General features: G+C 37.2%; 1 protein-coding gene across 1 annotated transcript in view; it reads right to left on the bottom strand.

Moving 5' to 3' along the window:
* LOC138324751 (3',5'-cyclic-AMP phosphodiesterase 4C-like) overlaps positions 1 to 24,099 on the bottom strand; it is a 267,694-nt gene that overhangs the window by 226,993 nt on the left and 16,602 nt on the right. Inside the window, exon 2 of the mRNA XM_069269870.1 lies at positions 760 to 845. Coding sequence (XP_069125971.1) covers positions 760 to 845 — 86 coding nt within the window. The remainder of the gene's footprint in view (positions 1 to 759; positions 846 to 24,099) is intronic.

The raw sequence follows: 24,099 nt of genomic DNA, 5'->3' as shown, positions 1-24,099 counted from the left end.
TAGACAGATGCTTCGTAAATTGTAAATATATGATTTTAAATTGATTCTTTCTTTTAGTCAGACTGCTGTAAATGGTTAAGACATAGTTCTTTATTTGCTGGTCCCTATAGACAGGTGTTAAAATATATAAATGCATAATTCTGGTCATGTGGTCTCTATAGACAGGTTTTTGAGATTTCTTAATGCATGATTCTGAACAGGTGGTCTCTATAAATAGGTTTTTTTTTGTGAATTGTATATTTATTCATGAACCTGACTATGGGATTCTTATAGACAGTTCCTTTGCAAATGGTATATATATGATTATATTCAGGTGGTCTCTATAGACAGGTGGTATTAATTTAAAAGGGATCAGAACAAAATACTTACAGCTATAAATACGATATTTCACTTCTATAGAATTATTTTTATTAACTCATTCACCCCTGCAGACACATTTAAACTCTTCTAAAACTGAAGCTGGAACAGTTCATTACAGAATTTCAGGGGTGACTGAGTTAACGTAATATCTATATGGATACAAACAACTGTTCTCTTTAGACAGGTATCTTATATTAAGTGGTCCTTTTTAGGGAGAGGACCTATACAGGCAGTGCCTAATGTCTAATCCATAGGACATTGTCTTTGTCAATCAAATTGTTTGAAATTGAAATTAAATTGATCTTATTAAAGTAGGTAAAATATGGACTATATCATCTGGCAGGTGATCTCTCCAGCCAGATGATTTTCAGTTATGAAGTACATAAAGACATAACTCACCTGACATTGGCTAGCGTGTGACGCCGGTTCCGACTGTAAATACTACGATGATACGCCTTCAGAGTCTGGAGGTCGCCAGATTCAACCTGCATTGTGGTAGAAAAAAAGAACTTCCTCAACACTACACCGTTTTGTTCATCTATAAATCCTAAAGTCTCCGACTGTAAACAAATCACCAGTCAAAACTACAACACAGGCACCTTGTGCTTTAATACACACTAACAACACGGCTGGCTTTTCCCCGTTAGGACGACACTAATATTTTCATGCCTTTTCTGGTTAAGTACTTAATCAATGTCTAAGGAATTAAACTCCCGAATCCTGTAGGGCTGACGTAGTATGTATAATCCTATAATCCCATCATAGGGCTCCGGGGCAGAGAAAAATCTCGGGTATGCCGACAACAAATTGCTCAATTAACTTTCATACCCTGCCACTGTGTAACTTTCACTATAACACATGTATTTGTGGTCGACCCATAGATTAATTTTCCCAGCGATAAAAACCCTGTCGTATCATCATCTCATCACATAAAGCAGCGGGAAAAACTCACTAGATCACTTTTGATTATCTGTGAAGGTGTAGCGGACCCTATAGAAGCTTAAACACACCGCCTGTCACTGTGGCATCAGGCTGAACACCTTAGGCTTCACAACCCACAGCAAGATGACAAGTAGAATTGTGATCCCTAGTATCACCGTACACGACCACAAAGTCCTGTGGAATCAATCAATTATGATGCCTTGATTATATCGTTTGTTTACATATGACTTGTTGTAGGAGACATCAGCAAGGCATCAAGTGTTCATTCCAATGTATACAGTGTATCTAAAGCGGCTGTCGGGTGAAGGGGCCTTCCCCTATACAGCTACACAACTATAATCAAAGCCTGATGATTTTAACTACGCAGGGTATCGTTATGTAACGCCCCACCGTCAGGATAACATATACATCACTATCGGCAGTCAGGCAAAAGTTAATGGGGAGCGTGAATTTCCCTCTTCACTCGGAAACGTACTCTTAGCATGTCACAGTAATTTGGTTATCTTAAATTATTTATTGCTTTATTCGGTGAATAATTTCTGCGGCATGCTGTGCTCAGGGAGAAGATTATCTTTCCTTCGTTATTGAAGGAATTGGATATGAATTTGAAATAATACTTAGTCTATATGTGTATAAGGTATTGGTTCTCAACTTACAATACTGTTTTAAAAGTACCTTAGACTGTATTATACTGTAATTGTGGTATAGTAGCTTAATATACTTAAATAGAACTTAAGTTTATCTCATATGTTTTCCAGTCATTTTGGTCTGTCTAGTTATATTGGTATAAGCATCAAAATAATCATAGTCCTTTTAACAACACCAGTAGCGTTTGCAACAGTACATCAATTAACTCACAGAGAAATTTCACAACCTACATCCAAATGCCATACTATAACCTGTATCGGTATAATCCATTCACGAATAATTCACCATTATAATGAGTGTTTGTCTCAGCGGTGCAGTGCACATGAATATTCGTACTCTCCTCCTTAGAGACACTTGAACCAATTACGGGGAAATTGATGACACGGGAAGACAAACTGTCACAATGACGACTAACAAAACTGTCAAACTCGTAACATCCGACACTTTTGCTGGTAACGAAGACGCCTGCTACATAAACCTTGCCCGATTTACACACTTCATTATTTGTGTTAATACACTAGCTATACAGATTCAATAATCATCCACTAGAAGAGCTGTCAGCATCATTCACCATCTATATATTGTATCATCTAATGTAATAAGGCAAACTCAGCATGTGCTAACTGTTCCTTCTTAATTAATTCAAGGTCATTCCTGTGATAGTAATCCACCTTTAATTATTCCAAGGACGTCCGTGTTCGTAATATCCTCTTGGGGATATCGAAACGTAATTGTGCTTCCTTCCTGTATTGGAAAACTGCCGGGGTAAAAACAACGAGTAATTTCCTAAATGTTTCATGTGCGTGTATACAAACAAACCTTTTCATCGATAGATTGAATACAACACAGGTAGCGACCAACTGCTTTCTGGTTCAGGTCAACAAATCAGAGAAAAATATCTAGATCTGACGTAGATAAACTCTGCCATGTAGAGTATAAATCCATTGAAAAGTTCCTGTTCACCATCTCTACAAATCCCACTACTTAGCATGTGTAAGTTTTTTATGCTAATTCTTTTGGCCGAGCTTTCACACTTCACATACAAGCGGCATATAAATACAGGTATACATTGGAGCCACAGCTAAGCTTTACATCATATGCATGAATATCCTATCCTTGGACGTCCACATATACTTCTATATAAGTTCTTCAGCGGCTGTCTTTTGCCAGCCACCATCAAAAGAAAATAACGCTACTTTTTCAGAGGCTTAATCCAGAAAGAATATTCAATGATGAACCCTAAACACATAAATGACCTCTTCCCAAAGTGAAGGTTCTGTAAGGGCCATTTACTGACAGTTTTATTTGTAGGTTTCTAAATTAACTAACTGAGTAATAAGCCCGAGCTAATGTCACACAATAACTGTAATCCACAAGACCCTATCAGGTTCAGTAATCCGGTGTGTAATTCAGTAAGCTCTTTAAACTCTCCATGTCAAACTGGGAAAGACAGAAATTATACAGGAGTGAGAGCTATAAATCAGAATTTCTAATTCCATAATTATGTCGGTAGAGGTAAAGCCCACCATGCTTATATCAACTGCAGGCTTCCAATTGGCCACAGCTGGGATATGTGTGCCTCATAATGTACATACTGCTGATATATCCCTGCACAGCTTTATATTACCAAACAGGAGCTACAGTCGTCAATAAATAAACATATTAAAAAACTCCAATCAAATCACGTATAACCAGGTGTCAGCTCACTAAATCTTCAATCCTAAAAGCATTTTGTTGTTGTAAATAGTAAACAAATTTTAACAAGACTGATTCCATCAATTTCAAAAGAAATTTCAATACATATACCTCAATAAAATTAATTAGTCACTGCTTCATGGTAAAAAGTCCCAAACTCCTCAAACTAAAGACTGAAATTAGTATTGATCACTTCTTATCTATCTTTATTAAAATAAACGCAGAATATTGATGGTAGTATATATTTGGTATTATATCTTCCTAAAAGGAATTTTTTAAATGTGAAATAATCACTACGGAATAGTATCAAGGATGGATACCACATCAAGGATGGATACCACAAAGAAGCTATCTAAATCTGTACTATCTGACCACACACAGGCGAAATAAACCTGTACTATCTGACCACCACACAGAGGCTATATAAACCTGTACTATCTGACCACCACACAAAGGCTATATAAACCTGTACTATCTGACCACCACACACAGAGGCTATATAAACCTGTACTATCTGACCACCACACACAGGCTATATAAACCTGTACTATCTGACCACCAAACAAAGGCTATATAAACATCTTCTATCTGACCACCACACAGAGGATATATAAACCTGTACTATCTGACCACCACATAGAGGCTATATAAACCTGTACTATCTGACCACCACACAGAGGCTATATAAACCTGTACTATCTGACCACCACACAGAGGCTATATAAACCTGTACTATCTGACCACCACACAGAGGCTATATAAACCTGTACTATCTGACCACCACATAGAGGCTATATAAACCTGTACTATCTGACCACCACATAGAGGCTATATAAACCTGTACTATCTGACCACCACACAGAGGCTATATAAACTTGTACTATCTGACCACCACACACAGAGGCTATATAAACCTGTACTATCTGACCACCACATAGAGGCTATATAAACTTGTACTATCTGACCACCACATAGAGGCTATATAAACTTGTACTATCTGACCACCACACAGAGGCTATATAAACTTGTACTATCTGACCACCACACACAGAGGCTATATAAACCTGTACTATCTGACCACCACACACAGAGGCTATATAAACCTGTACTATCTGACCACCACACAGAGGCTATATAAACCTGTACTATCTGACCACCACACAGAGGCTATATAAACCTGTACTATCTGACCACCACACAGAGGCTATATAAACTTGTACTATCTGACCACCACATAGAGGCTATATAAACCTGTACTATCTGACCACCACATAGAGGCTATATAAACCTGTACTATCTGACCACCACATACAGGCTATATAAACCTGTACTATCTGACCACCACACAGACTATATAAACCTGTACTATCTGACCACCACATAGAGGCTATATAAACCTGTACTATCTGACCACCACACAGAGGCTATATAAACTGTGTACTATCTGACCACCACATAGAGGCTATATAAACCTGTACTATCTGACCACCACATAGAGGCTATATAAACCTGTACTATCTGACCACCACATAGAGGCTATATAAACCTGTACTATCTGACCACCACACAGAGGCTATATAAACCTGTACTATCTGACCACCACACAAGAGCTATATAAACCTGTACTATCTGACCACCACAAAGACAGGCTATATAAACCTGTACTATCTGACCACCACAAGGCTATATAAACCTGTACTATCTGACCACCAACACAGGCTATATAAACCTGTACTATCTGACCACCACACAGAGGCTATATAAACCTGTACTATCTGACCACCACACAGAGGCTATATAAACCTGTACTATCTGACCACCACACAGAGGCTATATAAACCTGTACTATCTGACCACCACACATAGCTAGGCTATATAAACTTGTACTATCTGACCACCACATAGAGGCTATATAAACCTGTACTATCTGACCACCACACAGAGGCTATATAAACCTGTACTATCTGACCACCACACATAGGCTATATAAACCTGTACTATCTGACCACCACACAGAGGCTATATAAACCTGTACTATCTGACCACCACACAGAGGCTATATAAACTTGTACTATCTGACCACCACATAGAGGCTATATAAACCTGTACTATCTGACCACCACACAGAGGCTATATAAACCTGTACTATCTGACCACCACACAGAGGCTATATAAACCTGTACTATCTGACCACCACACACAGTCTACCACAGAGGCTATATAAACCTGTACTATCTGACCACCACACACAGGCTATATAAACCTGTACTATCTGACCACCACACACAGGCTATATAAACTTGTACTATCTGACCACCACACAGAGGCTATATAAACCTGTACTATCTGACCACCACACACAGGCTATATAAACCTGTACTATCTGACCACCACACACAGGCTATATAAACTTGTACTATCTGACCACCACACAGAGGCTATATAAACCTGTACTATCTGACCACCACAGAGAGGCTATATAAACCTGTACTATCTGACCACCACACAGAGGCTATATAAACCTGTACTATCTGACCACCACATAGAGGCTATATAAACCTGTACTATCTGACCACCACATAGAGGCTATATAAACCTGTACTATCTGACCACCACACAAGGCTATATAAACCTGTATATTGACCACCAACAGGCTATATAAACTGTTATCTGACCACCACACAGAGGCTATATAAACCTGTACTATCTGACCACCACACAGAGGCTATATAAACCTGTACTATCTGACCACCACACAGAGGCTATATAAACCTGTACTATCTGACCCACACACAGCTATAAAACACTGACACAAGGCTAATAAACCTGTACTATCTGACCACCACACAGAGGCTATAAAACCTGTACTATCTGACCACCACACAAGGCTATATAAACCTGTACTATCTGACCACCACACAGAGGCTATATAAACCTGTACTATCTGACCACCACATAGAGGCTATATAAACCTGTACTATCTGACCACCACAACAGGCTATATAAACCTGTACTATCTGACCACCACACAGAGGCTATATAAACCTGTACTATCTGACCACCACACACAGAGGCTATATAAACCTGTTTATCTGACCACCACATAGAGGCTATATAAAACCTGTACTATCTGACCACCACACAGAGGCTATATAAACCTTATATCTGACCACACAAGAGGTATATAAACTGTACTATCTGACCACCACATAGAGCTATATAAACCTGTACTATCTGACCACCACACAGAGGCTATATAAACCTGTACTATCTGACCACCACACAAAGGCTATATAAACCTCTACTATCTGAACCACCACAAGAGGCTATATAAACCTGTACTATCTGACCACCACATAGAGGCTATATAAACCTGTACTATCTGACCACCACATAGAGGCTATATAAACCTGTACTATCTGACCACCACACAGAGGCTATATAAACCTGTACTATCTGACCACCACACAGAGGCTATATAAACCTGTACTATCTGACCACCACACAGAGGCTATATAAACCTGTACTATCTGACCACCACACAGAGGCTATATAAACCTGTACTATCTGACCACCACACAAGAGGCTATATAAACCTGTACTATCTGACCACCACACAGAGGCTATATAAACCTGTACTATCTGACCACCCTACAGAGGCTTTATAAACCTGTACTGTCTGACTACCACACAAGAGGCTATATAAACCTGTACTATCTGACCACCACATACAGGCTATATAAACCTGTACTATCTATAAACCTGTACTATCTGACCACCACATAGAGGCTATATAAACCTGTACTATCTGACCACCACACACAGGCTATATAAACCTGTACTATCTGACCACAACACACAGGCTATATAAACCTGTACTATCTGACCACCACACAGAGGCTATATACCTGTACTATCTGACCACCACAAAGCTATATAAACTGTACTATCTGACACCACAGACAGGCTATATAAACCTGTACTATCTGACCACCACACAGAGGCTATATAAACCTGTACTATCTGACCACCACACACAGGCTATATAAACCTGTACTATCTGACCACAACACAGACAGGCTATATAAACCTCTATTATCTGACCACCACACAGAGGCTATATAAACCTGTACTATCTGACCACCACACAGAGGCTATATAAACCTGTACTATCTGACCACCACACAGAGGCTATATAAACCTGTACTATCTGACCACCACATAGAGGCTATATAAACCTGTACTATCTGACCACCACACACAGGCTATATAAACCTGTACTATCTGACCACCACACAGAGGCTATATAAACCTGTACTATCTGACCACCACATAGAGGCTATATAAACCTGTACTATCTGACACACACAGAGGCTATATAAAGCTATTAAAACTTAAATTATATCTGACCACCACATAGAGGCTATATAAACCTGTACTATCTGACCACCACATAGAGGCTATATAAAACTGTACTATCTGACCACCACATAAAGAGGCTATATAAACCTGTACTATCTGACCACCACACAGAGGCTATATAAACCTGTACTATCTGACCACCACATAGAGGCTATATAAACCTCTACTATCTGACCACCACACAGGCTATATAAACCTGTACTATCTGACCACCACATAGAGGCTATATAAACCTGTACTATCTGACCACCACACAGAGGCTATATAAACCTGTACTATCTGACCACAACACAGACAGGCTATATAAACCTCTATTATCTGACCACTACACAGAGGCTATATAAACCTGTACTATCTGACCACCACACAGTGGCTATATAAACCTGTACTATCTGACCACAAACACACAGACAGGCTATATAAACCTTACTATCTGACCACAACATAGAGGCTATATAAACCTGTACTATCTGACCACCACATAGAGGCTATATAAACCTGTACTATCTGACCACCACATAGAGGCTATATAAACCTGTACTATCTGACCACCACACACAAGGCTATATAAACCTGTACTATCTGACCACCACACACAGGCTATATAAACCTGTACTATCTGACCACAACAACAGGCTATATAAACCTTATATCTGACCACCACACATAGGCTATATAAAACTATACCATCTGACCACCACACATAGGCTATATAAAACTGTACTATCTGACCACCACACACAGGCTATATAAAACTGTACTATCTGACCAACCACACAGAGGCTATATAAACCTCTACTATCTAAACACAACACACATAGGCTATATAAACCTGTACTATCTGACCACCACAAGAGGCTATATAAACCTGTACTATCTGACCACCACAAATTGGCTTTATAAACCTGTACTATCTGACCGCCACACATAGGTTATAAAAACCTGTACTATCTGACCACCACAAATTGGCTATATAAAGCTGTACTATCTGACCACCACACATAGGCTATAAAAACCTGTACTATCTGACCACCACACATAGGCTATAAAAACCTGTACTATCTGACTACCACACATAGGCTATAAAAACCTGTACTATCTGACCACCACACATAGGCTATAAAAACCTGTACTATCTGACCACCACACATAGGCTATAAAAACCTGTACTATCTGACCACCACACACAGGCTATATAAACCTGTACTACTATCTGACCACCAGACTGAGGCTATATAAACCTGTACTATCTGACCACCCACAGAGGCTTTATAAACCTGTACTGTCTGACTACCACACAAGAGGCTATATAAACCTGTAGTATCTGACCACCACACAGAGGCTATATAAACCTGTACTATCTGACCACCCTACAGAGGCTTTATAAACCTGTACTGTCTGACTACCACACAAGAGGCTATATAAACCTGTAGTATCTGACCACCACCACACAGAGGCTGTAATAACCTGTATTATCTGACCACCACACACACGCGATATAAACCTGTCCTATCTGACAATTACATAGAAGTTATATAAACCTACAAACAAAAGTTTATATTACATCTTCCAGACAAAGCCATTGATTGAAAATTCTGGGAACGATATATTACTCATTTTGACACGTTGTTTTTCACATGTTCACAATGATTTTATTACTGCGGACATTGATTTCCATTGAAACACCTTCCCCAAGGATGATGTTGCGTGAAACAAACAAACAACAAGGTACGAGCGCCGTAAAAAACATAAAACGATATAGACTGGATATAGCGGCAGACACATGAAACACACAGGAAAGCTTTTAGATGTAAGTATGGACGTTTTACGTCTTTATCACATAAGAAACACGTTTCTATAACAACTGAGTTGATACAGATTTCAGTGATTAAAAACAGAATTGTTAAAAGATATGTGCAACTATTGTTTATTTTTAGATGTTGTGTTAATAAAAGGCATTTTTTTATCTTTACATTGTATTTAACTTTACCAATATTCGTAGGAATTTTAACAGCGGTATGATGTTGTTTAGAATTTCAAACTTTTATTTCAATAAAGTAATAAACAGCTGCTATTAAATCAAACAGGCCCCTCTCTAAAGGTCGTATTTTTTTTGGTTATGAAAATCAGTTTATCTCTAAGATCACATCTTGAACTTTCAGCTGGTCTGTCAGTTTCATCTGAAATAACCTCAAAATCATGATATACTAAACTCTATACATAAAAATACCTCGTAATATTAAAAATATTTTGAATCAAATATCATCTAATGTCTGATGTGGAATCATAAGTTCTGTATAGTATACATGTTATTTACTTTGGCCCTAACTATACTGTATCATAAATTTTAACTTCAATATATTGAAATTGGCCCTGTGGTTCATTTTCTCTTCCTCTGATGATATTTAGGTATAAGTAAGTTGTGATAGGAGATATATATCGATCCCTAGCGGTCAAATTCAGGTCGTGTTTGATCTTAACAATGAGAACCATAAAGTAATGAGAGTTGGCAGAGTATGCACATTTGATAAGCTTCCAACATGTCTTACCTTTGATCATAAAGAACTACTTTCCAGACACTAGATTATAAAGCTGATCATAAAACTATCTCAATGTCTTCAACAAGAGGAAATCAAAGTACTGAAAGTACTAAATGGCTCGGTCTCAATGATTGGAGGATATATTTCTAAAGTCAACATTTTTTGGACAATAAGAAATAAAGTTTGCTAGTGTTCCTTCCAGTTTGGACTTTTGAGGATTCCTTGGACACCAAGGTGTTAAATAAGAAGCATATACTAAACTCTTAGGAGCCCATTCTAATATTTCCTATGGTGTTATATGCCAAATGACTTTATAGCATCTTTAACCTTTTCCTTGTTAATTTGATGTCAATTAAAATATCCATTCTGAATTGCTATTCTCATTAAGTTCCTGGGACCAAAGTATCAGTTAACAAGTATTGTTTTGCAGCAGAGACAGACAAGAGGCATATTTTTCTATGCCAAAATGTCTTAAATATAGAATATGTCAGTCCTCAAGAAGACTTATCAATATAGTCATACCATTTCTGAATAAACTGGTCAATTGGTCTACTTTTAACAAGTTTTTGTAATTAGTCTTTTGTAAAACAGCAAGTTGATTGATATATCCAAACATGATTTAAACTAGCTCTGATAAAATATCTTAAACATCTTATAGCCATTTAAATAAGAGCTGTCGGAGAACAGCAAAGCTCGCCTATTCAGAAGAAGTTGTTGTTCAAGTATTTACTATTTAAACATGGAAATATGACAGATTAACAGACTAAAAAAACCTAAAGGGCCCCAAATTGGTTGTATTATCACGTTCAGCATCCATACACATTAGGAAAATAAAATCATAAACATTTATGATGACTTAAGCTTAAACAATAGACAAAATAGAAACTTGCTCAAAAACTTTAACGTGAAATATGACAAATTAACAGACTCAAAAAAACCCTAAAGGGCCCAAAATTGGTTGTATTATCACGTTCAGCATCCATACACATTAGGAAAATAAAATCAGAAACATTTATGATGACTTAAGCTTAAACAATTGACGAAACAGAAGCTTGCTCAAAAACTTTAACGTGAAATGGGACGCCAACGCTGACGCCGACGCCGGGGTGACAACATTAGCTCCCCCTATTCTTCGAATAGGCGAGCTAAAATCGTCTGGTCTATTTTCATGTTAAGTATACATTATGCCAAAAAGTAATCTTCTACATTTTATTCCAATATCAATTGGGTATCTTGTTAGCTCGCCATAAACCATGAATTGTTTTATGCACTTTTTTAACTTGAGGAAATTACAAATGAGTTTTTCTACAATATTTGTATTTTCAAATCCCCATACTTCTGATGAGTATAATAAAACTGGCATTACAAGTGACTAAAATATTTTCAGTTTAAAATCAACAGGAAGGGATACATTCCTTTGTTTCTTAAAAATAGTAGACACTGATTTAATTGTTTGTTCAGCAGTTTTTTCCTTTTCTTTAAAAACGCTACCATTAATGTTAAAAAATATACATAGATATGTATACCCTTCTTGTTGTTGGGCCAATTTACGTTTTGAGAATATTACAACTTTTATCTTTCTGATATATTAGATTATAATTTCCATGTAATGCAATAATGTAATGCAATATTATTCAAATCCGTTTAACATTTGTTGTAGAACAGTGTCATCGCCATATAAAATGATAAAAGTTTGGGATACATTTCAATATTATCTGTAAATAATTTGTCAATAGTTGTCAGACAATTAACATTCTTTTTCCGCCAGATAAGATTCCAAGTCATCAAGGTATATTGAAAATAGGAAAGGAGATATAAATAAGGTACCATACTGTGCATGTATATGTTCAATGTAAATTAACAATGTAAGCTGATCTTGCAGAATTGCCTTACAGCGTTATAATAAATGCAGTTGTCTCATTGCATTGGATATAATTGATTTAAGGCAGTTCATGTGGCGACCGAAAAAGGTAAAATCACCATTTTCAGAGTGATCAGAGAAGATTGATAGTCAAGGAGGGAAAACATAAGACAACCTGTGTTATGCAAATTAATATCTAATTTATTTTGAATAAAGTATGCCGAAGATGATGATTAGTGTACTATTAACAATAATCTTAATATGTTTTCTAAAAATATGAACAACTAATGTCATATTGTGTTATAAATTTAATGTTTTTATTTATTCTTTTTATTTCAAGCATGTAGATGTCATAGAAAATAAACAAATACCAAGTATATGCATATTAAAGTAAAATTCACAAATCACAACACTAATGTGTATTGTATATATGGAATGAAGATGATGATGGTAATTATTTGGATCAAAAAATGTTTACAACCATTAAATGTATTATATATATGGAATTTGAATATGATGATAGTAATTATTTTCATATCAAAAACTATTACAGTATTAAGCTACCACAGTTGAAAATGATTTCTTTCATTTTGTTCACACATTTTTTCTCCTGGACTGGTTCCAATTGAAATGATACTTGCATGTAGACATTCTGTAAAACATAAGAAAACAATAAATGTATTAACAGAGAAATTACCGAAAAGGCTAATATCATATAATTAAACTTTTTTTTATATATAAATAACAATACCAGTTTAGAGTAAATATTATTGAAATTTATTTTCTGTTGTTCTTTAGTCCTCCTGTTCTTTAGAGTTTTGTCCTTCATAAATTGATTGTAATACAGCAGTTGTCATATAATGTATCTGATAATGTGCACACAGAAGTATAAGTATATGCATATGCATGTGTGCATGGGCACGGTGATAAATTTATTTTGCCGAGTAAAAAGTTCAAAGAACTAGTATTGTTCATACTCAAAGATGTAATCGCACTAAAAACAGTGATCGTGTAGGCTTTTGTGTGATTGCATTTGTAAGGGGTGTATCTCTGAACGCCAACATTTTTGATTTAGCTGTAGGGTAGTTTGTTGTGACAGTGGTTATAGTCTTTTTCCTAAAGGCAGACCCAATGCCACAGGTAAATTTACCTATAAAAGTTACCTGTATTGATACTTATCTAAGTGTATATTGATTAATTTTCATTTCAATAAGTGTTCATATTTAATATCAGATACATATATACATAATATATGTTTCTGTTAATATCTATGAAAATATAACAATAGAATCTATGAATGAAATTAAATTAAATTCACAATGATTTTATTTCAAGAATTTTAAAGATTTCCTTGATATATCTAAAATCTCCGGTATAAATCTCATTAGATTTTCAATAGATTGATACTAAAATCAAGCAAAATTCTTTGAAACTTATTTCACATGGAAGTAACTTTACCATTCAGTAATATCAAAGAAAAAATCCAAAAAGGAATTATCCAATTTCAACTTAGTGTAACACCAATTTGATTAAAAGTTTGAAATAATATAAGCCTTTTGCCTGTTGAAACGTGATATATTTCCACAAGGTCTTCCATTTATGTCTGTTAAGTGACCTTATATACATATATAGTACATGTACATGTAACATCTGCGTAAATAACCTACCAAAGAGTAAGTGAATTTATGTCAAATATATCATATATTTCCAAATTTTACTTGTACTTGACTGACCTTTTTAAGTTAACAGAACATACAATATATTTTGAAAGTTGCATTAGGATGCATCATTTATCATAATTATATAATTTTCCTGCTTTCTTATCCTAAGATGGTATATTTCTAGATCAGCGTGATGTTACATTATAATGTAAATGTACATGTTCATTTGTATATCATTATAGCAAAAGAGCACCCAATAATTAAACTGTTGTCCGTTAACAGCGCAGTAAAATTATATATTTTTGTGCATGTTAGAAATAACATATAAATTTCTTTCCTATGGTTGAATTTCGGTCAAACATTGTTACTAGATACAAATTGGTATATGTACTATAATCTTTAAACAGAAAAAATTAGAAAACTGTTAATTTGGTATTCTGAGCACTAAAAGTTTGCAACATTTTGAGAATTACAAGACCTTCAACATATGGACTTGAAATAATTTTGCCAGTATTGCAACATTAACATCTATAATGTGTATTAAAATGAATATGGTTAAGACCCTAAGTAACAGTCTTCAATCTCATTTCATTTAGTATTTTTACATTATTAAGTGACTTCTAAAAATATTTTGTATCAAAAATACATATAGAGCATTAAACCCCAATGATATATTATTACCAATGTTTATAAAACATCATATATGTGTGTTTGTGTCGGCTTCAATAGATTACCAACTTAAACTATAATCAACAGGTCAAAATTTCCGACAATATTAATTTAAACTTTTGTGATATTGTTTTTCTCCACTCATTTTCTAACCAAATACTTCACGGTGTACGTCTATGCGATAAGAGAAATCATGCACAACTATGCACGGTCACAAGAAATGAAAGTTGGCTAAGAATGTAGCCCTACTGGAACTCCTATGTCAAAACAGAATACTGTTACATTAGAATATACACTGATCAAGAAACCTGTTTTTTCTGATAAAATTGAGATATGATTTGTAAAAAAATATTTCACCTGGAACTCAAAATGCATCGTTCTTAATAATCCACATGTAGCTCCATATTAATTCTTAGCATATTAAAGCACTGATTATCTTTGATTAATAATTTACGTTGTATATAATACGGAATATATTGAAGGAATTTTTATCCAAAACCCACACATTATTATGCGCGTTAGTAGATATTAGTGAAGCAAATATTGAAGCTATATCTATTGTATGTCTAAAATTTGAACTATGACCTTTATTCTCGCATGTACTGACACAAGGTTTTTGCGCACGTGTCACGACAGAGAATTCGTCACGCTCTATTGACGCGCACCTTACCTAACCACTTGGTGATTATTTTGTGTGGATAAACAGTGAGTTATTGTATCTGACTAACTATGACAAAGAGTAAAAGTAAGAAGCGAAAGAAGAAAGATACAGACGACGGTGATTCTACTGGGAGTAGTAATAACTCGACAAGTACAGTAAGCAGTATATTAAATGCTGTAAGTGGTGTGTTGTATGGAAGCCCGCCTAAACCAACGAACACTCCGGTAACGTCAACACCTAACCCAGCAAGGGCAGCATGTGGGAAAGACATTGAAACAAAAAGTGCGGATGTCATTCTAAGCGAGAATCAACACGCAGAAACAAGTCGAAAACTTGACTTCATACTTGAAAAAATTCAAAAGTTAGATAAGTTGGATGCAATAGAACAACATCTTTCTCGTTTGACAACTAGAGTTACTGAAGTGGAAAAGAGAGTAAGAGACACTGAGCAAAGGTGCAATGAGTTTGAAGCAACATGTAATTTCGTGTCAGGCAAGCTGGAGGAGATAAGCACCAATGGAGGCGATAATACTGAACTCTTAGAAACGATTAGAGATCACGAGACAACCATTTATAACCTTGGTAAGGACGTGGACGCATTCAAAAGGGAACGGGATGAAATGAAGCAAACCATTTTAGATCTTCAATGTAGGTCCATGAAATACAACCTAGTATTTACAGGGTTAGCTGGTGAATCTCGTAATGAAAATACTATGTCTCTCCTCAGAGACTTTATCTACGTTGAACTTGGAATACAGGAAAGAATCGAGTTCGCTAACGTACATAGATTTGGCAGAAGTGCAAATGGGAAACCGCGACCAATAGTGGCCAGGTTCATATACCAACAGGACCTACAGTATGTGAAAAGCCAGTCATTTCGGCTCAAAGGCACGAGTTTTGGTATCCATGAACAGTATCCTGGTGAAATTGAGGAAAGGAGGAAAAAATTGTACCCGGTACTCAAACATAATAAGCAGGCCGGCAACGACGCAAAGCTAGTCCGGGATAGACTATACATCAATGGTAGACAGTACATTGAACATCATCCGCCCGAAAATGGCCACGAAGGACTCAGCACCAATTACTCACAACTTAACAAGACATACACAACAACAAACAGATCTGGAAACGACAGGCCCACTACTTCCACCGGAAATGGAAGTAACCAACCCCCTCCCTCCACCAATCGGCATGTGGCATCGGACAGACAGAATGGCCATGTTTCGCCTAGGAAAGTATTGCATAGTCACCAGAATCATAACCATGCAACATACCCGGAGCAAAACATTGACAGAGGAAACCAAAGGCCATGGCACCAACGGCGTCACACACACGGACAACAAGACAACAGATAGGATCCAGAGGAGAGTGATGAGTTATCAATCCTTTCATGGAACATTGGTAAAGGACTCAGTTACAAATTGAAAGATAATGATTTTCTTAAAATTGTGTATAAGCATGATATTATTTGTTTATCTGAATGCTGGATTTCCAGCAATGATGTCATCTCATTACCTGGTTATTTTTCTCATATTTTTCCAAGAACCACGGGTAAAGGAGGCGGTGTGGTTATTTTCTATAAAATCAAATATTGTCCAAACATACAGATTGTCGAAAAATTGAATGATTGTATTTTTTGGTTAAAATTCAAAGCCTTACCTGAGCCATTTTACCTATGTTTTTGCTACTTCCCTCCAGAAAACAGTGTTTTTTATCAGAATCGGGAAATAGATCTATTCCATCAACTTGAAGAGTCTATAGCGAGTTACAAAACAAATGGTAACGTTTTTGTTATGGGTGATCTTAACGCCCGAACGGGTTTGCGAACAGATTATATTGTTAATGACGGATTAGGTAGGTTAGAAAATACAAACAATTTGAACTACGATAATGATAATGATATAGAAGAGCGTAACAATATGGACAAAACTATAAACTCATTTGGTAGAAAACTGATCGCCTTATGTAAGTCTGCGGGCATGCGCATTGTAAATGGCCGCCATCAGGATAATAAACAAGGAAATTTTACATTTTTTACCACTAATGGAGCAAGTCTAATTGATTACCTACTAGTAGATTGTGGATGTATGTCGTCCATACGATCATTTAGCTCAGGTGAATTCAATACTCTGTCAGATCATTCTCCAATATCTTTTAAGATTGATTGCAGTCTTTCAGTTGGTAAAGATACTGTTGCAAAAGATAATGTTAAACCCTATTCTGGGAAAGTTTTCAGAAATATCAAGTGGAACATTGAAAATAATCACGTTATAGCAGATGGTTTATCAGATATAGTAGCAAATTTACATGAAGTTTGTAATATGTCTTTTAACTCTAAAGAGGATGTTGATAACTGTATTGACATCTTTTCTGGTATGATTAGTGAAGTCGTCTTGCCAAATTGTGACGTAAAATCTGTAAAAGTTTTGCCAAATGATGGGCAAAGGAAATACAGAAATGATAAAGAAGACAAACCCTGGTTTTCAGATCAATGTAAAAAGAACTACATCGAATACAAAAACGCTTTAAAAGATTATAATAAATGTAAATCGATTGAAAATCACTCAACACTTATCGATAAGAAAAAACGATATAAGAAATTAGAATGTAGACTTAAAAGGAAATACAAACTTCAAGAAGGTAACATGATGGAAACTTTAAGAAAATCTAACCCGAAACATTTTTATAAGTATTTTTCAAAAGGGCCTAGTCAAATACCTCGGTCAAATATCAATATGGAAGATTTTGTGGAACATTTTAAAATGTTAGGAGGGGGTAACGATGGCATTGTTAACCAAGGTCGCTTAGGCGATGACGTAGAATCCACTGTCTTCGACGAATTGGATAAACCGATTACAGAAGACGAAGTCCACATCGCTATTCGAAATATCAATCGGAATAAAAGCTGTGGGGAAGATGGTATTTTAAATGAACTTTTCTTAGACTTTGAGGACATTCTCATTCCTCATATAACAAACCTATTCACAAAAATATATGACTCTGGATTTTTCCCAGAGATGTGGTCACGTGGTAATATAATACCTATTTACAACAAGAGGCCCAGAGGGCCTGTATCGCTCACCTGGTTTTTTGTTAGTAATTATCACAAGACTCTGACAATTAGAAAAATAAGCAAATTGACTCCCAAAGTTTAATTTTGAATCACAACCATACAATGATGCTATTGATACCATACAAATATGCTATCCAATACATAGGTTCAGAAACAAAGTAATTTATATGAAAATAGTAGCCTAATTGACCTTTTGACCTCGCATCTATTGCCGTCTAAGGCCCCGGGGGTCAGCCCTATCATTTGTACAATTTCAAATCCCAGCCCTATAAGGATGCTACCATTGCATTATAAGTGCTCTTCCATTCTTAGTTGCAGAGAAGAAGTCGTTTATATGGAAATAGCTAAATTGACCCCTTTTGACCCCACCCTTCAGGCCCCCGGGGGGTCAGCCCCATCATTTGCAAAATTTTGAATCCAAACCCTATAAGGATGTAACCATTGCATTATGAGCGTAATCCCATGTTAAGTTGCAGAGAAAAAGTCATTTATATGGAAATTGACCACTTTTGACCCCGCCCCTCAGGCCCCCGGGGGGTCAGCCCTATCATTTGCACAATTTTGAATCCCCACACTATAAGGATACTACCATTGTATTATGGGTGCTATACCGTGCTTAGTTTCAGAGAAGAAGTCGTTTATATGGAAATAGCCAAATTGGCCACTTTCGACCCCGCCCCTCAGGCCCCCTGGGGGTCAGCCCCATCATTTGCACAATTTTGAATCCCCACCCTATAAAGATGCTACCATTGCATTATGGGTGCTATACCATGCTTAGTTTCAGAGAAGAAGTCGTTTATATGGAAATAGCCAAATTGGCCCCTTTTGACCCCGCCCCTCAGGCCCCCTGGGGGTCAGCCCCATCATTTGTACAATTTTGAATCCCCATCCTATAAGGATGCTACCATTGCATTATGGGTGCTATCCCATGCTTGGTTTCAGAGAAGAAGTCGTTTATATGGAAATAGCCAAATTGAACCCTTTTGACCCCGCCCCTCAGGCCCCCCGGGGGGTCAGCCACATCATTTGTACAATTTTGAATCCCCAACCTATAAAGATACTACCATTGCATTATGAGTGCTATCTCATGCTTAGTTTCAGAGAAGAAGTCGTTTATATGGAAATAGCCAAATTGACCCCATTTGACCCCGCCCCTCAGGCCCCCGGGGGGTCAGCCCCATCATTTGTACAATTTTGAATCCCCACCCTATAAGGATGCTACCATTGCATTATGGGTGCTATCCCATGCTTGGTTTCAGAGAAGAAGTCGTTTATATGGAAATAGCCAAATTGACCCCATTTGACCCCGCCCCTCAGGCCCCCGGGGGGTCAGCCACATCATTTGTACAATTTTTAATCCCTACCCTATAACGATACTACCATTGCATTATGAGTGCTATCTCATGCTTAGTTTCAGAGAAGAAGTCGTTTATATGGAAATAGCCAAATTGACCCCATTTGACCCCGCCCCTCAGGCCCCCGGGGGGTCAGCCCCATCATTTGTACAATTTTGAATCCCCACCCTATAAGGATGCTACCATTGCATTATGGGTGCTATCCCATGCTTGGTTTCAGAGAAGAAGTCGTTTATATGGAAATAGCCAAATTGACCCCATTTGACCCCGCCCCTCAGGCCCCCAGGGGGTCAGCCCCATCATTTGTACAATTTTGAATCCCCACCCTATAAGGATGCTACCATTGCATTATGGGTGCTATCCCATGCTTGGTTTCAGAGAAGAAGTCGTTTATATGGAAATAGCCAAATTGACCCCTTTTGGCCCCGCCCCTCAGGCCCCTGGGGGGTCAGCCCCATCATTTGTACAATTTTCAGTTAGTAGCCCATAAGGATGCTACCAGTCAAATTTTGTTGAAATCCGACCAGCGGTTATGGAGAAGAAGTCGATTGTTGACGGACGGACGGACGGACGGACGACGGACGACGGACGACGGACGACGGACGCCGGACGCCACGGTATGGCATAAGCTCACCTTGGTCCTTCGGACCAGGTGAGCTAAAAATGGCGATGTCAATAAAACATGTAACTATAGAGGTATCACGTTGGTTAGCTGTATGGGTAAACTATTTACATCTATTTTAAATAGACGACTTTTAAATTGGGATAAAGAAAATAATGTCATTACTGACGCACAGTTCGGTTTTAAAGAAGGTTGTTCAACAGTGGATGCAATCTTTGTTCTCCAATCATTAATTAATAGAGCTTTAAAAAATAAAAATCGTCTGTATTGCTGTTTTGTAGATTATAAAAAAGCTTTCGATTTGATTGATAGAAGTCACCTTTGGAGCAAATTAATTAAACAGGGAATACAAGGAAAACTGCTAAAAATTATAAAATCGCTGTATGATAATGTCAAATCATGTGTTAGATACGAAGGTCATGTTTCAGATTATTTCCCTAATAGAATCGGACTCTTTCAAGGCGAAATATTGTCACCGATTTTGTACAGTCTTTTTGTAAATGATTGTGAAATTAACTTCATAAATGAAAATTGTCCATCAATTGAATTACGCATGATTACTATATTTTTACTAATGTACGCGGATGATTCTGTTTTGTTAGCCGAATCGCCAAGTGCCCTGCAATCATTGTTAGATGCATTGCAGAAGTACAATGATAAATGGAAGCTTACACTTAATATTCAAAAAACGAAAATTATTTACTGAAGAATATGATTTTATGTGACTGGACAGAAATTAGTACAATTATACAAAGATGTTGATTTTAGATCTTTATGTGAAAGTAGTTGAATTGTATTCAGAATAAAACAGAAACACACAGAAAACCATGTATCAAAGAATTTTCAAAATTTTATTTAGAATTTATTTACTCTGTTGCATTATTCATACTTCAAAGTGGTGAAATGGATCTTCAACACCTGTAGAGAACATCTAAATGTAAAATAATTCTAACAAACCCTAGGAGTGTCGACGACTTTGAAAACAAACCCAGGGGATCTGAGAATTTTGTGTTTTAAAAACAATTATTATCACTCTATTGACAGTTTATTTTATTTTTACTTTAAAGATAATTTTGTAAATGCCCAGGCACGACAGCCAAATCCATCAAAGGAAACGTATACAGTAAAACCTGCCTTAGTGACCACCTCTGTATAATGACCACCTGTGGTAGTGACCACAACTGTATAATGACCACCTGCCTTGGTGACCACCACTGTATAATGACCACCTGCCTTGGTGACCACCTCTGTATAATGACCACCTGCCTTAGTGACCACCTCTGTATAATGACCACCTGCCTTAGTGAACACCTCTGTATAATGACCACCTGCCTTAGTGAACACCTCTGTATAATGAACACCTGCCTTAGTGAACACCTCTGTATAATGACCACCTGCCTTAGTGACCACCTCTGTATAATGACCACCTGCCTTAGTGAACACCTCTGTATAATGACCACCTGCCTTAGTGAACACCTCTGTATAATGACCACCTGCCTTAGTGACCACCTCTGTATAATGACCACCTGCCTTAGTGAACACCTCTGTATAATGACCACCTGCCTTAGTGACCACCTCTGTATAATGACCACCTGCCTTAGTGACCACCTCTGTATAATGACCACCTGCCTTAGTGACCACCTCTGTATAATGACCACCTGCCTTAGTGACCACCTCTGTATAATGACCACCTGCCTTAGTGACCACCTCTGTATAATGACCACCTGCCTTAGTGACCACCTCTGTATAATGACCACCTGCCTTAGTGAACACCTCTGTATAATGAACACTTGCCTTAGTGAACACATCTGTATAATGACCACCTGCCTTAGTGACACCTCTGTAAATGAACCTGCTAGTGACACCTCTGTTATGAACCTCTAGTGACACCTTGTATAGACCATGCTAGTGAACACCTCTGTATAATGAACACCTGCCTTGTGTGAACCCTCTGTATAATGACACCTGTTAGTGAACCTAGTTTAATGAACACCTGCCTTAGTGAACACCTCTGTATAATGACACCTGCCTTGTGACCACCTTATTGACACTGCTGTGAATCCACCTGCCTTAGTGACCACCTCTGTATAATGACACTGCCTTATGACCACTCGTATAAGACACCTGCCTTAGTGACACCTCTGTATAATGACCACCTGCTCTGTATATAATGACCACCTGCCTTAGTGAACACCTCTGTATAATGACCACCTGCCTTAGTGAACACCTCTGTATAATGACCACCTGCCTTAGTGACCACCTCTGTATAATGACCACCTGCCTTAGTGACCACCTCTGTATAATGACCACCTGCCTTAGTGAACACCTCTGTATAATGACCACCTGCCTTAGTGAACACCTCTGTATAATGACCACCTGCCTTAGTGAACACCTCTGTATAATGACCACCTGCCTTAGTGAACACCTCTGTATAATGAACACCTGCCTTAGTGAACACCTCTGTATAATGACCACCTGCCTATAATGACCACCTGCCTTAGTGACCACCTCTGTATAATGACCACCTGCCTTAGTGAACACCTCTGTATAATGAACACTTGCCTTAGTGAACACATCTGTATAATGAACACCTGCCTAATAAGGTCACTTTCTTGGCATCCTTAATGACCATTTCAATACAATCTAATATCACTTAAGCTATAAAGATTATTTTGCTTTGACCCCTGGGTGGTCTCTATAGACAGGTTTTAAGGTAAATGTAATATATACCTATAACACATTTCAACCTGTGTATAAAGACCGCCTAGCTAAAAAAAAAAAAACTCTTTGCCCCTTGGATGGCCTTTATAGATAGGTTTTACAATACCTAGTAAATGTAATATAGGTACCTGTTACACATATACACATATCAACCTGTGTATAAAGACCACCTGGCTATAAAAACCATTTGTCACTGTCCCTTAGGGATGGTCTCTATAGACAGGTTTAATTTTACATTTAATGGAATGCATAATCAGTATAATAAACTAATTGCAAACATAACCAATTTAGCAATTAACAGATCTACCATCATTATAAAAGTACAGACAATTCGTGAAATCAGCTACATTACGAATTTTAGTCACCGACAAAATCATGCAGTTCCATTAAGATAACAGAGATAAATAACGTTAGTAACGGACAGTAAATCCCTGCCATTAAGATGTCAGAGATAGTACCATAGTCCTCCACTGACCACAGGTCACCCTATCATGGGATTTTAATGGACTACACGGGATCAGCCAGTACTGATATATAATTATATACTAATCAGCTTTCATATTACACAGCAATTAACAGCTAATGGTAACGAATGTAGATTGATGAGCTTAGCCACTCTGACCACCCTGATGAGATAAACCCTAACATCCATTCATTCTCTCGCTGAAATCCCACATGTCTCATTAACAACCGAGGACAAAATGGAGCTAAAAGCCATATGTATCCTCCAAGATAATCTGATTTACAGTATAATATATGTCAAAAGGACCAAAATACTTCCCCGTCATTGTAACTATATATCATGAGACATGTATCCAAGATTTCCAGATTTTTAGCATAATCTACATCATAAGGGCCAAAATACCTCC

The sequence above is a fragment of the Argopecten irradians genome, chromosome 6 (genome assembly GCF_041381155.1).
Source record: "Argopecten irradians isolate NY chromosome 6, Ai_NY, whole genome shotgun sequence".
Taxonomy (NCBI): domain Eukaryota; kingdom Metazoa; phylum Mollusca; class Bivalvia; order Pectinida; family Pectinidae; genus Argopecten; species Argopecten irradians.
The sequence above is the reverse complement of the archived record's forward strand: the minus strand, read 5'-3'. Positions and strand labels throughout refer to the sequence as shown.